This window comes from Rhinatrema bivittatum, chromosome 9, assembly GCF_901001135.1.
Source record: "Rhinatrema bivittatum chromosome 9, aRhiBiv1.1, whole genome shotgun sequence".
NCBI classification, from domain to species: Eukaryota; Metazoa; Chordata; class Amphibia; order Gymnophiona; family Rhinatrematidae; genus Rhinatrema; species Rhinatrema bivittatum.
The window spans coordinates 235083452-235099996 of record NC_042623.1 but is presented as its reverse complement, the minus strand read 5'-3'; the positions used below and the strand labels follow the sequence as shown (position 1 = coordinate 235099996).

The window sequence follows — 16545 nt, the reverse complement described above, 5'->3', positions numbered from 1 at the left end:
AGAGGAGGAGAAGAGGGAGCCAAAATAGCTGATCACGGCAAGACCCGTAAAAATATGTTCAAGTTGGAGACATGCACCCAACATTCTGCCTTCTGCACATGTCCTCGGCCTGAACAGCTAACTGGGTTCAACTGCTGCTATAGTGAGCTGTTTTACTTCCACTCCCTAGAGGCGATTTTGGCTGTGACCACATTCAGTAGATCGTGGGGCTGTCCAAAGTTAGAGTCAGCATGGGCCTGTCAGAGAAGGCTCATTTGGCAGCTGAACAGCATGAAATCAGTGATTGGGTCAGGGAGCTAGATAAGAATGTAAGATGTGTCATGTTGGGTCAGACCAAAGGTCCACAGAGCCCTGCATCCTGTCTCTGATAGTAACCAGTCTGCTTCACAAGTACCCAGCAGGTCCCAAAAAGTAGATCCATTCCATGTTGCTCACTCCCAGGGATAAGCAGTGGCTTGCCCAAGTCTGCTTGACTACTATTAGTTAAGGGTCCTTTCCTCTAGGAACTTGTGCAAACCCCTTATAGGCCCAGCTATGCTAGATAAAACCTAGTGCCCAGAGCTAAGAAGTGGTGAGGGATAACTCCTCCTGCTCAGGACTCACAGGAGGGAGGGTGGGGGAGGGATTGGGCTGCCTGGAGGATTCAATTGCTTCCCCACTGAGTTTAAAGGAAAAGAAAAAATGCCATAAAAATGTAGCAAAACAAATAGATAGCAGACTATCTGTTTCTCTGAATGTTGCGTTTACCCAAACCACCATATAAAATGCCAGACCTGGTTACTGAAGCAATATGGATAGAACGATTGTGAAGATGATGGAAAAGAATACCACCACAATAGGATAGTAAAACCTGGAGGAAAGCTATCGCTACATCTAAGGAGTAGATAAGGAGAAGTCATATCCTGCCCAGTGATTCTGAGCTGTGCCTTGTGGAGTAATAGATTGGGAAGTACAGATTCCTTATAATTGTCTGCACTTGCATTGCTGGTTTTTTCATTCTCTACTAGTTTTGCAGGACAATATATTCACTGTGTACCAGGCTCGCAGCTCTGATGACTTGTGCTGAGGCATAGTGATTGGATTCATTGCTCATCGCATTGAATTTCAAAAGAGACAATCCAAGGGCATGCGTCGCCTCAGAACTGTTCACATCAATAAGTATCAGGCAATCGGGACATATGCTAGTGACATCTTCCTTTGTATCTGAAAGAAAACACACACACACATCCAAGAGACATTGGATAACAATAACCAGAACTGCATGTTATTCGGATCAGGGCAGCAAAAAGTAACATTCAAGGCCAAATAAATTAGATTTTCTTGGGAAACCCAATGGCTCAGTGGCAGTGGCAATGCATTGCCATGTGGAAGGTCTTCGATTCAATCCAATGAGTCGGGTCTTCCACTCTTCTGCTCCCCATGTCATCTGGGACTGAGAATGGTGTTTACAACTCCTGTGGTGGCAGGAGAATCACAGTCATCACTAAAGGGTGACACCTAGTGGTTGAATTTAGGGCCCCTGACTGCAAGATTCTGGAAGGAACCTTGGTGCATGGCCCCTGTCCCAGGAACCATCAATGCAGACTGGGTTCCTCAGAGGAAGAGAAAATAAATATAAAACAGGGAGAGAAAACCCTGGGTAGTTCCAAATGAAGGCTCGTGGCACCAGATCTTAGATCTGGTTCCAGCTGAGCCAGCAGCCCAATGAAGGAAGAGAAACTGCCAGATTAAAAAAAAATAAATGGTGGTTCCTGCCTTTTAAACAGTGAACCACAAATTAATAATACATTCTTACTTACAGTTTTCCTACTGTATATTATTTTGAAATAATAAATTACTACATTGAATTTTATTTTCATTTATGCACGATATAGGTAAAAAGCTTTGGAAAATAAATCCCTGCAGATTATAAGAATTAAATGTAATGGAACCAGTGAATAAGCAAGAGGAGTTATCCCGAGAACATGTTTTGTAATCGCTTACCTAAGCCTTGCATCTATTAAATGTAAGCAACCTGTGGTACTTTTCAGTAATCCATGAAATACAAAAGGATTCAGCCACTTCAGAGAAAGGTGAAAGAGGACTGAAAAATCACCATAGGCTCCATTTACTCAAAATTATTTTGGTCTCTGATGGGCAAATAGCTACAAAGAATCAGGTTTTGGCATAGTGACTGGCATAACAGGCCACATTTACAAGTTGTTAAGGAGAAACAAAATATATTTGAGGTGTGTAAGAGGAGGAGGAGCCAACATAGGTGCTGCACCAATGACCTTCCCTCCAATCACAGACCTTTCCCACAAACACCCAAATACAGAAGCTACTCCCCCTGAAGACCAGCAGTAAAAATAAAGCTGACAGCCAAACCTCTTGGACAAGGTGCTCCACTAGTCTAGCTGCGTCATGTCTGTGACCAGACAAGCAACAAGAGATATCATGAAGGGATAATTTTTAGAGGCCCATATGTGACCAGAAGAGAACCACAGCAGAGAAATGTTTATTTGATACCATTTATCATATCTGATACTGATAATTGGAAATGTAAGCTAGGAGGTGTGATTATTGGGATTCCCAGCTGCAGCAGCCCGCAACCGATACCCCCTATCTGCCCCCACGCTCAGCAGGCTCCCCGGCCTTCGGTGCAGCGTGCTCCAGTCCCGAGCAGGCCGCCAGCGTGGCCTCCACGCAGCTCTAGACGCCACTGACCTTCCCTTCGCGTGTGCACGCAAGTCAGCCCGACTATTAAAGGGGCTGCAGCGGGAAATGACGGCCCGGACCCTGAAGATGACATTAGGACTGAGAGGTATTTAAATCCTGGCTCAGTCCTCAGTTCCTTGCCTTGGCAACAGGTCCTTCTCCATTGGAGTGCTTAGTTGCTGTTCCTGATCCAGTGTTCTTGTTGTTCCTGAGTCTGTGCCCTTCCTTGTCCCTGGTTCCAGCTTCCTTTTCCTCAGCTTGATCTCCTGGTTCTGACTTCAGCTTGATTCCTCATCTCTGCTCGTCTGCTGCCTACCCCTGACCTTCGGTTTGGCTCTCTGTTTTACACCTTCACTGCCAGCCTCGACCCAGATTCCCGACGCTGCCTCTGCCTGCCGCTGGACTCTGCTTCTCCGAGGAGACCCGCACCTAAGACCTGCCGGCCCCGGTACCCAAGGGCTCAACCTGAGGGGAACGAGGACTGGTATAGGTAAAGCTCCAGCTGGGTCGTCCTCACCTGCACCGCCTTCTGGTGACAAGGACTATTGGGGGCCATCCCTCTGTGGTAGCACCAACTCTTATCCCAGTCCAAGGGTCCACAGTGCTAACAGTTTGCCAAGGCCATGGACCTGGCGGACCTGTCCGGCTTCCAGGCAATTCCAGGTCTGGCACAACATCTCCAGCAGCAGCAGTGCCTAGACATTCTGGTGGCCACAGTCGAATGCTTGGCCAACCATCTGGACTCTACCTCCATGCCAGGAGCTTCTCCACCGCCTTCTGCAGCCAAACCACAGCCTTCCACACCGCTGCATCTTCCGGTGCCTCCCCACTACTCTGGGGATCCGAAGCAGTGTTGTGGGTTTCTGAACCACTGCTTCATGAGGTTCTCTCTTCAACCTACTGAGTTCCCCAGCAATCATGTCAAGATAACGTTCATCATGTTGTTGTTGGACAGCAAGGCTCTGGCCTGGTCCTCTCTGCTGAGGGAGCGTGGGAACTCCCTACCTGGGAACCTTCCACATTTCATCCGGACTTTTAAACAAGTTTTTGATTAACCAGGGCATCAATCAACTGCAGCTTCAGAGCTCTTCCACCTCTGCCAGGGGTCCCGTTCTCTGGTTGAGTATGCAGTTGAGTTCCGCACCTTAGCCTCAGAGTTGGGCTGGCGGGAGGACAGCTTGTGGAGCATTTTTCTCGAGGGCCTGGCTTCCAGAATTAAAGATCGACCTCCTGCCTGACACTGTGCCGCCGCGTGGCTGGGTATACCCACTGACTCTTCCCGAGACCCAAGCGATGTCACAATACATCCGTGAGAACTTGGAAAGAGGTTCATCTGTCCCTCCACTTCCCCAGCAGGGGCGGGGTTCTTTTTTGTAGCTAAAAAAGACGGCTCCTTAAGACCATGTATTGACTACCGTGGGCTTAACGCAATCACTCGCCAGGACAGGTATCCTCTCCCGCTTATCCCGGAACTACTGGACCGTCTCCAAGTGGCCAAGATCTTCACAAAGCTGGATCTCCACGGGGCCTACAATTTGGTCCGCATTAAGCCTGGGAACGAATGGAAGACCGCCTTTAATACGCGTGATGGCCATTATGAATATCTAGTAATGCCATTTGGCCTATGTAACGCATCGGGGGTCTTCCAAAACCTTATGAATGAGGTCTTCTGGGACATGTTTCATACCAATGTAATTGTCTATCTGGATGATGTTTTGTTTTACTCAAGAGATCTGGCTTCCCATCGCTCGGAGGTTCGCCGAGTTCTTCAGCGTTTAAGGGATCGTCACCTTTATGCCAAATTAGAGAAGTGCCTCTTCGAGCGGGAGTCCCTTCCCTTCCTGGGATTCACCGTCTCCACCTCGGGATTTCATATGGACCCCAAAAAGCTGACCAGCATTCGGGACTGGCCTTGACCCATAGGACGCCACTCACTGCAGCGTCTTTTTAGGCTTCACTAACTTTTACAGGAACTTCATCCACAGTATTCACACATTGTGGCACCTCTTACTGCACTCACGAAGAAAGGATCAGACGCCAGACACTGGTCTCCAGAGGCCATCCAAGCCTTCAAGGGGTTAAAACAAGCTTTTCTGCGCGAACCCTGCCTCCGTCATCCTGACCCTTCACGACCATTCATAGTGGAAGTTGATGCCTCAGACATCACAGTGGGAACAGTCCTTAGCCAGTATTCCAGTCATGGAGCCCTCTTACCATGCTCCTACTTCTCCCGCAAATTCACCTCTGCAGAGCGAAACTACGGAATTGGAGATAAGATGGCATTCGAAGAGTGGAGGCAATGGCTGGAGGGGGCGCAACCCCCTATCACAGTGTACACCGATCACAGAATACCTTAGTAAGGCTCAACGTTTGAACCCCCGCCAGGCCCACTGGTCACTCTTTAGTCGTTTCAACTTCTTTTTACGTTACTGACCAGCATCAAAGAATGCAAGGGCGGACACCCTATCCAGACTTCACGAGACAGAGGATGTACCCGATATACCTCAATACATCCTAGACCCTGCCATGGTTCTCCTTGCCGCCACCAGCATTGTACCTCTGGGAAAACTGTAGTCCCACTCCGCCTTCGGCGAAAAGTTTTATCCTGGGGCCATAATTCACTCACCACCGGACACCCTGGCAGAGCCCGTACACTGGAACTCCTTTCTTGCTACTATTGGTGGCCTCAGATGTCCCAGGACGTCCTGGCATACGTCAACTCCTGCCCGACCTGTGCCCAGCAGAAGCTGTTGTCGGGTTAGCCGTGGGGGTCTCCTGCAACCACTCCCAGATATATCTCCACAGACTTCGTGGTGGACTTACCCCCATCCAATGGGAACCAGGCGATCTGGGTTGTAGTCGATAGGTTCTCCAAAACGGCACACTTCACTCCTCTGCCTAAGTTGTCCTCAGCGCCCGAATTGGCCAACTTTTTACCCAGCACGTCTTCCGTCTCCACGGTCTCCCACAACATATAACATCTGACCGTGGTCCCCAGTTCACAGCAAAGTACTGGCATTCCCTATGCAGGAAATTTGGAGTGCAACTGGATTTTACGTTTGTTTTCCACCCTCAGGGAAATGGCCAGGCCGAGTGGATCAATCGGGGTCTGAAAACCTTTATCCACTCGTTCGTCAGGAGCTGCCAGGACGATTGGGCATCTCCTGGTCCAAGGGTCCACAGTGCTAACAGTAATGGGACATTCTTCCAACTAAACCTAGCTTATATGGCTATGTCTTTGATGTACACATTTGTAGCTCCTCTTTTATGATCATTGCAGATGTTGAGTTTGTAGAACAGAAATTTTCATCCTAGGCTGAATCTGATTAGATTTCATCTGACCAGACCATTCTGGTTGCATGGATGCCTGGACCATCCTCACAGTTTGCTTATGGATGCCAAAATACTGTCCATTCTCTGTTATCTGAATAAATAAATGATGCTACCAACTCAATTTTTGAGCAAGAGATAGAGTGGAATGGTCATCTAAATGGTGGAGCACATAATTGAAGAGCAAGTAGCTCTGATGCAGCTGAAAAGCAAAACGTGGACCCATCAGCTTGTTTGTCATTTATGTTCTGAAATGCTGCTTTCCTGAAAAGATTCCCTTTCATCTTTTTTCATGCTAAAAGTTACCAGATAAATTTTTTTTTTTAATGGAAATATCTTTGAATTTTTCTCAACAATTTTTGTAAACTAAGAGACTTTGGGTATGGAGTTTAAATGTAATGGTAGTGGACCCTTGTGCTGTGGTGTGGTTGATGCAGCCTAGTAAGCAAATCTACTAGACCCACGCCGACAACTGACGAACATGCTCTGGGCGGGCAAGGCTGGACCTTGATTTTATCAGCCCCGTTCCCCACAGGTTAACTGCCTTTGGGTTCCAGGGGCCAGCAGGACTTAGGCGAGTGTCCCACAGGGCGATCAGGATGCGAGAGTCCGGGGCCAAGGTCGGGGCTGGGCCAAGGTCATGGCAGGCAGTGGTTAGACAGTTACCAGGGTCAGGCTGAGAATCAGGATAGGCAGCGAGAAAGGCATAGTCCAGGTATGAAGCAGAGATCTCTGGCAGGCGGCAGGCAAGTGAATAATCCGGGTCTATAGCAGAGATCAGTGATAGGCGGCAGGCAGAATAGTAGTCCGGGCAGGGGCGGTTCTATAATGAGGCAGAGTGAGGCGGCTGCTGTCACTATTCCGTGCCACCGCAGGACTTTCCTGCCGGCAGCAATGACACTCCTCCCCCTGTTGCCACACGGGGCAGACCGGCCTCTCGCCCCCCCCCCCCCACCCCCCCCACTTAGTACGACTCTGTGTGTTTTTTTGCACTGCGTTAATCCATAACAATCTCATGATGACTGTAAATCAAAAGGTATGGAAAGCAGGTGTTGAGCCCATCGGTCGCAGATGGCTGCAACCTTTGTTGCTTACCTCTTTTCTCCCTGTCTCATCAACCTTGGGACTGGTTACAGCATCTCCAGGACAGGATGGACGCTGCCGACCGCCATTTCCAACCTGGTATCACTTAGGGCGCATGCGCACGCACAAGGGCCTCCTAAGTACACATCATGGCGGGAACCTCGGGGCATCCCCTCCCGATGACATCAGTCTTCAACTGAACTTAAACCAAACAGCCCTTAACTATGACGAGTTAGCAAGGAATTCTTACTTGCCTAATTCCACTCTACTTGGATTCCGGTTCCTGTTCCTCGTGGGTCTTCTACTTTGGGTACCCGCTCCTCGGGGGCTCACTCGCACTCGGGCTATCCGCTCCTCGGAGGGCCTTGCTGCATTCCAACTTCCCACTGCCTTGGAACTATCCGGGACTTCCTCCGTGAGTACTACTTGGATTATATCCTTCACCTCTTGCTGAACCTACTGACGGCGTACCCCGTTCCTCGGGCCACTACCGTCTGCTTCGGCTACTCTTCCTGCACTACCAGGACCTGCCGCTGCTCTACAAGCCTCCACGGTTACCTTGCCTCTGCGCTCTACCAACTTGGATCCTTGTCATACCCCGCGCAGCGGGCCACTACCGGATCTGCAACCAGAGGCACCTTGCCAGCGAGAACTCTTGGCATGGCCACTCTGCGGTCTCTGCCAGGCCTCCATCTCTAACAGAGTCCTTGGGGAATTCCCCACTACTCAAGACTGTGTCTTCTCCTCCTCTCTATTTAATAAAGCTTCTCTCCATTGAGTCCTGAGTACCTAGACCAAGCCTGCCAATGGTGACATCCACAGGGCTCCTCCCTGTGGGCGGAGTCAACTGTACCTCAGCCAGAGGTTCACATCCAAAATCATAACAGCAGGATATTTTTTTCCTTATTAATTTTAATTATTGGGTGTTATTTGATGTCTACTCTTTTTTCAATTTTTTATTATTTGGGAAATTTAAAAAAATGTTTTGAAAAATGTTCTTTTTATTAGCATTTACTATATTTATTGATTTGATTGTACTATTATGTTTTATATTTCTTAGTTTTTTTTTCCACCCATAATTTTATTAAATATCACATTGCATAACAACATGTATAGATGTCATACCCTTGGGGAAGCATCATATCTTAATTCACCATTAAATACAGTGATATTCATGACTTTAACCCAAAACCTTACCCCCTTCCCCTTTCCCACAAATGCTTTGTATAAGTTCAAATTTCTTAGTTTTTATTGTTCAATATTTTATGAGCAATAGTTATGTTTATTTTTCTATTGTTGCACTGCATACAGAGTCCGGCACATTGCATTTTCCAGTTTATTTATTTATTTAAAATCTTTTCTATACTGTCGTTAAGTTATATACCATCACAACGGTTTACATACAGGCACATAAATTAAAACTGGTAAATGTGTACGGTATAACATTCTAAGAAGTGCCAATAGATACGGATACAGTTTAGTTTTGATCTGCACATTTCTTTTTATTCTTTATTGTCTCTTTATTCTGCATCTGATGAGGGTCTGCCTGTGTTCTGCATGTGTGACTGAGGTGAGGTATTTTGTTAGTATGTAGTTTCTTTGTAGGAATCTATAGCAGCCTGGCTTATTCTATTTTCCTAATAGGAGGGGTATTGGTATTTTTGGTTTTGCAGTGTTGCCTTTTCATAAATAGGGTTTGTTCTGAATCAGGTAAACATCCGTGCTTTTTCCTATTCAGGCAGCTAAACTTTCTCTCCAATCAGTCCTCAAGACAAAGATTCTGTAAGTTTGAAATTATTTATTGTACAGGTAAATTCTATTTACAATAGTTGCAATTCAAATGCAAGCCCCAAGGCAAGGATCTTTGGTACTGGAGATAGGGTGGCAGGAGGGAGAAGGAGGGAGGAGGTCTTTTGCATTGCAGGAGTTAGTTTATGGTAGAGGTAGGAAGCATGAGGGATATGAGGCTGATTTAGTCTTCAGGCGAAGACAGTAAGAGCAGGTAAAAAACCTGATCGTTTCACAGGGTATTTCAGAGCGTTGCTGGCTCAGAAGCAAGCGTGGAGCAAGACTGAACTCTCGTCAAGAGCTGCTAAAGGAAACACCTCCACAAGCTGGGGGCAGGGGGCAAGGTCCAATGGCAGTGAGCCTAAGAACCATGTAACACAAGGGGAGCATGTAGGGCAGTCCCTTGAGCCTATAAGGCACCTAGGAAGACTCAAGTTAGATTGAGGGGCATTCAAGCTCTTCCGATAGTGAGAGAAAGTGGAGGAGGGAGGGAGCTTCTCTTAAGGGCAAAGGCTCCTCTTAAAGGCAAAGGCTCACAGATTTTTATCATGGGTTACAAATAGTGTTTCAGTATTAAGAATCCTCAGAAGGGAGGACTGCACTAAACACAGTTAAACTACAATATATACAGATACAAACATGTACCCACTGCTGGGGACAGAACACTCCCCGTCTGGTTTCGCAAGATACCACTATATCAGTTCTTATATCATTATGCAACTGTGCAAAGTTCACTATAACTGGGTTCTTCGATGTTCAGGGGGGGTTCATGATCACCTCGGTCTCTCAGTCATCCAGGCGATGTCTTCTTCAAAGGGTTTCACCAAGCTGAAATGAGAGACAGACAACACAACGAGAGAAAGAGTCTCTGAAGTGGACAATGGTCCATGGAGTTCAAGTCTCTTCATGCGGCATGAGGAGTACCACCTCATTGATGGGCCTGTAGAAGATCTTGGCTATCCCTTGGTTCACAGTCTTTACTTCAATCTTGCGAACACGTCCATCGTTTCCAGGGTAAGTCTTGACGACGAGTCCTAGAGGCCAGCTGTTGTATTGGGCTTGCATGTTTTTAAGAAGGATGAGGTCACCTTCTTGGATGTTGGGCTTGTTGGATTGCCACTTGCTTCGATACTGGAGAGTCGGCAAGTATTCTTTCTTCCAATGACTCCAAAAGGAGTTGGCAAGTTGTTGGACTTGTTTCCATTGATGCTTGTAGAGCTCTTTGCCGTCAAAATCTCCATGTGGCACAGGAATGCTAATAGTCTTTTGCGTTAAAAGCGTGGCTGGTGTTAGGATCAGTGGCGACTCTGGGTCAAATGACACTGGAACTAGCAGTCTTGCATTTATGATGGCTACCACTTCTGCCAGAAGGGTGGTTAAGACTTCATGAGTGAGTCGAGTTGACTTGGTTTCTGTTAACATGCGTTAAGAATTCGGCGTGCCATGCCGATCATTCGCTCCCATGATCCTCCCATGTGTGAAGAATGGGGAGGATTGAATATCCACGTACATTTCTGATCACAAAGGTACCTTTTAACGGTAGGACAGTCAATCTTAGCAGGTGCAATGTTCGACTCTTTACAGGTTCCCACGAAGTTAGTTCCATAGTCGGAGTGGATCTGAGTGGCTGAACCCCAGAGTTGAGCATACACATGGAACCTTCTTGTCTGGTTGTAGATGTCGCCCAGTTCTACTTTGCTGTCTGTTTAAAGATGGATAGCATCAATTTGCATGTCCATTTCAGCTGTTATCAACTCCACTATTTCCACTGCTAGCACCACTCCACATAATTCCAGACGTGGTATGGTGTAGTTAGGCTGTGGTGCTAACTTGGCTTTGCCGAAGATGAAACCCACACGCACTATTCCTTCTGCATCTGTCACTCTCAAAAAGGCTACCGCAGCTATGGCCTTGTTATAATTAGTGAGGTTTGAGTGGACCCTTGGACACTGTGTCAGCTGACCATGCCCACAGGGGGCAGTCCGGTGAGGGGCCACAGGTCAGGCTCAGCTTAGGACACACACAGAGATTGATCTTTTATTAGACAATGTGATGAAGCCACCAGAGGTGGCAGTAGTGAGCAGTTGAAGTAGCCCGACTGGGCTAGTATCCCTCAGGCGCTGGAACAGCGACTCCTCCGGTAGCAGTGCTGTAGTGGAAAGAACTGAGAATAATCAGTACAGTGGAATAAGCACAAGCCCCAATATGGAGAACTCCAGGATAGTGAGAGCAGGCCCTCGAGGAGCGAGTACCTGATCCCTGAGAGCTGAGAGGCTTGAAGGTATTGTACTCACACAGCAGTTCCACGTAGGAGATGGCACAGGGCTGGAATGGAGGCAGGCCCTCGAGGAGCAAGTACCTGGTTCACGCAGGCCTTTCCTAACTCCAACATTACTTAACCTCCTACAATCAACATTCTTCGCTAGTAATAGCATTAATAGCCACCTCTTATAATGTTATTATATATATATATATATAATTATCTGATCTTCATTTTCCTTCTTACTCCTAGTTATTGATTCCCTGTTACATGTAACTGCTTTTCTGCACCATTGTTCAAATTGTAAAGTTTATTGCACCCCTGTTTCTTGTGAACCAGCATGATGGGACTACTGTCTTGAATGTTGGTATATAAAAAAACTTAAATAAATAAATAAAATAAAATAACAGCTCTGAGGTGAAGATGGTAGCACTCACTGGTGTTGTAGATAGCGAATCCTTTCAGGCAGAAGAGAAGGTAGGAGCAGACAGCGAGTCAGGGAATATGGGCCATCAAGGAGCGAGTGCCGGTTCCTGATAGTGACTTGAAAAGCAAGTGAGGCCCCCGAGGAGCGGGTACCCCGTTAGCGTTAAGAGTCCAATGGAATTGGAGGCAGAGTAGCTGGGTACAGAGAGCAAATCCCATCCGTAAGGAATCCCCTTGCTAACTCAAAGGCTAGCAAACATTGTAGGCTTTAAATATCCGGGCAGCGTGACGTCATCACAGGGGGACACCCCTGAGGTTCGCGCCAAGTAGGAAATAAGAGTGAGGGCCGCACGGCGCACGCGCCCTAAGGGACAAGCGGAGCATGGCGGGAGGCAGCGCCCAAGCCGGTCCAAGGACGCCGGAGAGGACGGCAGGCAGATGCCGCGGCTGCCAGGCGTCCATCCACTGCAAGAGGAGGTGTAAAGAAAGAAAGGTAGGCAGAGTGAAGCCGTCGGGGAGGGATGGTTGCAACAGGCCTTCACAGATGCGTCAGAGAAAACACAGATCTCTTTGCGGCTGGTTGTATTAAGTGGTATTGGGACATAAGTGCGTGGTATGTGGAACTGTTCAAGCACTTTTAGGGAGCTTTTCCATTTTTCCCATTCTGGCTTCATTGCTTGAGGTAGTGGGGTGTCCCACTCGGTAGTACTTGATGAGAGTTCTCTTAACAAGGCTCTTCCTTGTATCGTGACTGGAGCCACAAACCGCAGTAGATCATACAGGCTGTTGACTATGGACAAAACACCTCGGCGAGTATACGGTTTATTTATTTATTTATTTATTTAAAGGCTTTTCTATGCCGACATTCGTAAGGCACATCATGCCGGCTTACAATGAACTGATAAGAGGAAATACAGAGAACAAAAAACCAAATCGTAGATAAAACAAAGAAGTAATTCAAATGGGAAATAATGGGTTTATCTTAGGTTGAGACTTGGAATGTGAAGACTTCTCTCTTCAGATCCCAATTTAATCCAAGGCTTCATTGGAGAGGAGGTGTGTCCACTCTCAGGTCCAAGTTTTTTAAGCCTTTGGCATGATCATCTGAAGGAAATGCTTTCATTACTTCAGGACTATTGGAGGCTATTTTGTGGAGCCTTAGATTTGCGCCTGCCAGCATTGCTTATGTCGTCCTTATTAAATCGATTGCTTCCTCTGCAGTAGATAAGGACTTTAGTTCGTCATCTACATAGAAGTCCCTTTCTACAAAGTGTCTGGCATCTGCGCCGTACTCTTTTTCTCCTTCTTGGGCTGTCCTTCTGAGCCCGTACATGGCTACTGCGGGTGATGGACTGTTTCCGAAGACATGCACTCGCATCCGGTATTCCACAATCTCCTTATTGATGTCATTGTCACGGTACCACAGGAATCTTATGTAACTTCTGTAGTCTTGGTGCATGACAAAGCAGTAGAACATTTGTTGGATGTCAGCTGTCACAGCAACTGCTTCTTTTCTGAAGCGGATCACTACTCCTAACAAGTTATTGATCATGTCAGGTCCCGTGAGAAGCACATTGTTGAGTAAAAGTCCACGAAACTGCGCGCTGGAATCAAAGACAATCCGGATCTGGCCTGGTTTCTGCTGATGGTATAAACCAAAGGTAGGCAAATACCAACACTCTTCATTATCCCTTAAGAGTGGAGCTAGCTCTGCGTGGCCATTGTCCAAAATGTCGTTCATGAAGTTAATGAAGTGTTGTTTTGTCTCCGGTTTCCTTTCCAGAGTTCTCCGCAGTGACATAAGTCATGAGAGTGCTTGTTCTCTGTTGTTAGGGAGTCAAGGTCTGGGTGTCCGGAATGGTAGAGGAGGCTACCCAGCTATTTGATTCATCTATAAAGAACTCTTTATTCATAAGACTTAAGAATTCCTTGTCTTCTACAGAAAGAGTAGGTTTGTCATCATCCTTTGTGACTTGAAACACTGAGTCTCCTAGATGTTCTTCTACATCTGATGGGGAGGTGATCTGACTGGTAACTGAATTGAGATTCAGTTCTTCGCAGTTTAAGATCTCCTTGGTACTTAGATGGTTAGGACATGGTTCAAATAGAGTAGGACGTCCATTCTCTAAGACACTCGTAACGTATGCATGAATGCTTGGTCTCCTTGATCGATTCAAGCAGACATCGCCGACTGTCACCCATCCCAAGGCGAGTCAGTAAGCATAGGGAGCGGTTGGGGGGCCATCACATATCTCCAGGACCTTGATCAGTGCTGGTGTGTCTCTGCCCATTAACAGCAGGATTTCTGCTTCCGGATCTAGTGGTGGGAGCTGATGCATTATGGACTTTAGATGAGAATGGTGCCAAGCGGCTTCTGGTGTAGGAATCTCATCTCTGTTGTCAGGCATCTGGTCACACTCGATGAGCCTGGGCAAGTTTGACTTGTTGCTGCCTTCTATCGCCTCTATTACATATCCACTTGCTCTCCTCCCTGTCACTCGGGTAACACCTGAGCAGGTTTTGAGGTTGTACGGAGAGTAGTGGTCATGGATATCAAACTAGTCAAAGAATTCTGGCCTTGCCAGGGATCTGTTGCTCTGCTCATCTATGATGACATACATTTTGACTGTCTTCTCAGGTTGCTCTTTGGGGTACACTCTAGCCAAGCATATTTTTGTGCAGGATTTCCCATTGTTATTTCTCCCGCACACTTGTGTGCATTTAGGGATCACTTCAGGTTCTGGCGTTCGTTCTGCCTTTTCCTCCCTGCTGTGGTTTGAACTAGGGTGTAGGGTTCCCGATGAAATCTTGCTCCGTCAGGGTGCAGGGCGCTATCATGTTGGTCACTCCCGCACTCTGAACACTTAATGGCTATTTTACAGTCTTTAGCCATGTGGTTAAATGAAGAACAGCACCGGTAGCAAATTCTGTTCCTTTTTAACAGTTCTTTGAGTTCTTTTAAAGGTTTCCCTTTGAATCCTCGACACTTTCTGAGTGGGTGAGGTTTCTTGTGTATTGGACACTGCCTGTCTGGATCCTCTGCTCTATTCATACTGGGAAGTTGATCTGATGTAGGTGCTGTAGGTAACACTTCCGTTTTGTGCACAGAAATGGGCTTCCTGCTGCTGCTGCTATGCTTATTGTTTGGCCTCTCGCCCACTCGGTGGCTGATTCTATGTATTTCATGTGTACTGAATGAGAAGCTACGATCGTTCCTATGCTTTGCTAAATCTCGTATGAACTTTGTGAAGACGTGGAAAGGTGGGTACTCTTTGTGGTCTTCTTTGTACCGTGCACCATGGGATGCCCATTTATCTTGTATATAGCATGGCAGTTTATTCATGATGGTGTTCGTGCCTCGTGGTGTGTCCAGAAGGTTGAGACTCAGATAAATGAGTTCAGCCTTAGCTGTCTCCTCCTCTTGGAGAAGATCTCCCAATTCTTGCAACTTTCGGTTATCTCTACTGGATATTTCTGGAAAGTTTTCCATTTTCTCGAACAATGCATTCTCTATGGCAACTGGGTCCTGATAATATTGCTCAAGTCTCTCCCATACTTCTTCTAGCGCTTTAAAGGGATCACATGGGTAGACATTTTTTAATCCTTTCAAGTGTTTGACCGATTCACATCCCAACCATTTTACCATCAAGTTTATCTCTTCCTTCAGAGTCAATCTCATATCCTTTATAGCATCTTGGAAGTCAGATTTCCATGCCCTGTAACTCTCAGGGCGGTCATTGAACTCGTAAAGCCCTGCAGTTATGAATTCCCAGCGGGTCATGTACCTTGCTAGGTCTTCTCTTTCTGAAGACTTGTTCTGAAAGGCAGTAGGTCTTGATGGGCGGGTGTCTTGTGGTTGACCAGGCACGTCACCTTTGTTGTACATTGGCTCGGGACATGGTTGATCAATTGTCTCCTGTTTTGGCACAGGATACTCAATTGGAGCCCTTCTTGAGTGTAGTTGCCTAGCTCTTTCTCGTTCCCAATCCCCATGGGACGCTGGGATCCATGGTTGCACAGAAGTGTTTCCTTGGGGCGTGTGCTTGGCGTGTGAGTTAATTGCAATGCATCCGTGTGATTCAGAGCCAGTGGATCACTGCCATGGTGCTTGGTATTGTGATGAGTTGAGCCAGAGTGGAGTCTCTGTGCTGTAGAGCTCTGGGTGTTTTCCTAGATACCCGGCAGGAAGGAAACTACATTTCCCAGATGCCCCGGTAGTCAGCCTCAGGAAGGGTTGGGGGCAGGGAAACACAGAGGCGGTGTCTTCCTAGGGAAGGGCACTCTATCTGACATAAAGAGAGTAGCCCTCCAAAGAGAAAGGGAGAGAGGAGAGCTGGAGGGAAGGCAAGCAAGATCCAAAGCCTGAGGCTGGGGGATGGTGCCCAGGCAGACCTTTTCCACTAAAAGCTAAGTCAGCTCTAACAAATGGTTTTAGGACTGCACAAGCCCGGGGAGCTTGTAGCAGGGAAAAGAGTTGTTTTACTTAATTAAGGCAGCTGGAGGAAAAGGGGTAATTAGGACCTGGCAGCTGGTCTAAGGAGACGTTCCTGCAGTGGGGGAGGTTTCAGTACTATGTTATACTTGGGGGAAGTAGAATGTACTGGGGGAAAAGCCTACATTGCCCACATGTTGTGCAGGGGAACGTATACTAGAAACTCAGAGTGAGAAGCTTGATGTTTTGGGGATTAGTGAATCAGGGCTTAAAGGGTGTCAAACCCGCAAGCTCCCAGTTACTGCTTGGTAATGCAGGTCTGGTAATACTGTTTATGTTGAGTGTTTTTCCTTTCAGTGGAGTTTGGTTTAATTAATAAACTTCAATACATAAGAAGCTTCTGCCTGAATGTAATATGTTATGTTAAAGGGCTGCCAGGGAGGTGACCCTTACGCTAGTGGAGAATGGGGGAAGTTGGGTCTCAGGGGCCTAGTTGTAGGAAGGCCTTCCCTCACAAGTGGGTCTGACC

The 16545-nt window shown here is 47.1% G+C and overlaps 1 protein-coding gene across 2 annotated transcripts in view; it reads right to left on the bottom strand.

The window, feature by feature from the left end:
* Positions 1 to 16545, bottom strand: part of LOC115098970 (fetuin-B-like) — a 65853-nt gene that overhangs the window by 20023 nt on the left and 29285 nt on the right. For both annotated transcript variants that reach the window (XM_029616168.1, XM_029616169.1), the window contains one exon: positions 1037 to 1203. In XM_029616168.1, the coding sequence (XP_029472028.1) occupies positions 1037 to 1203 (167 nt within the window). The remainder of the gene's footprint in view (positions 1 to 1036; positions 1204 to 16545) is intronic.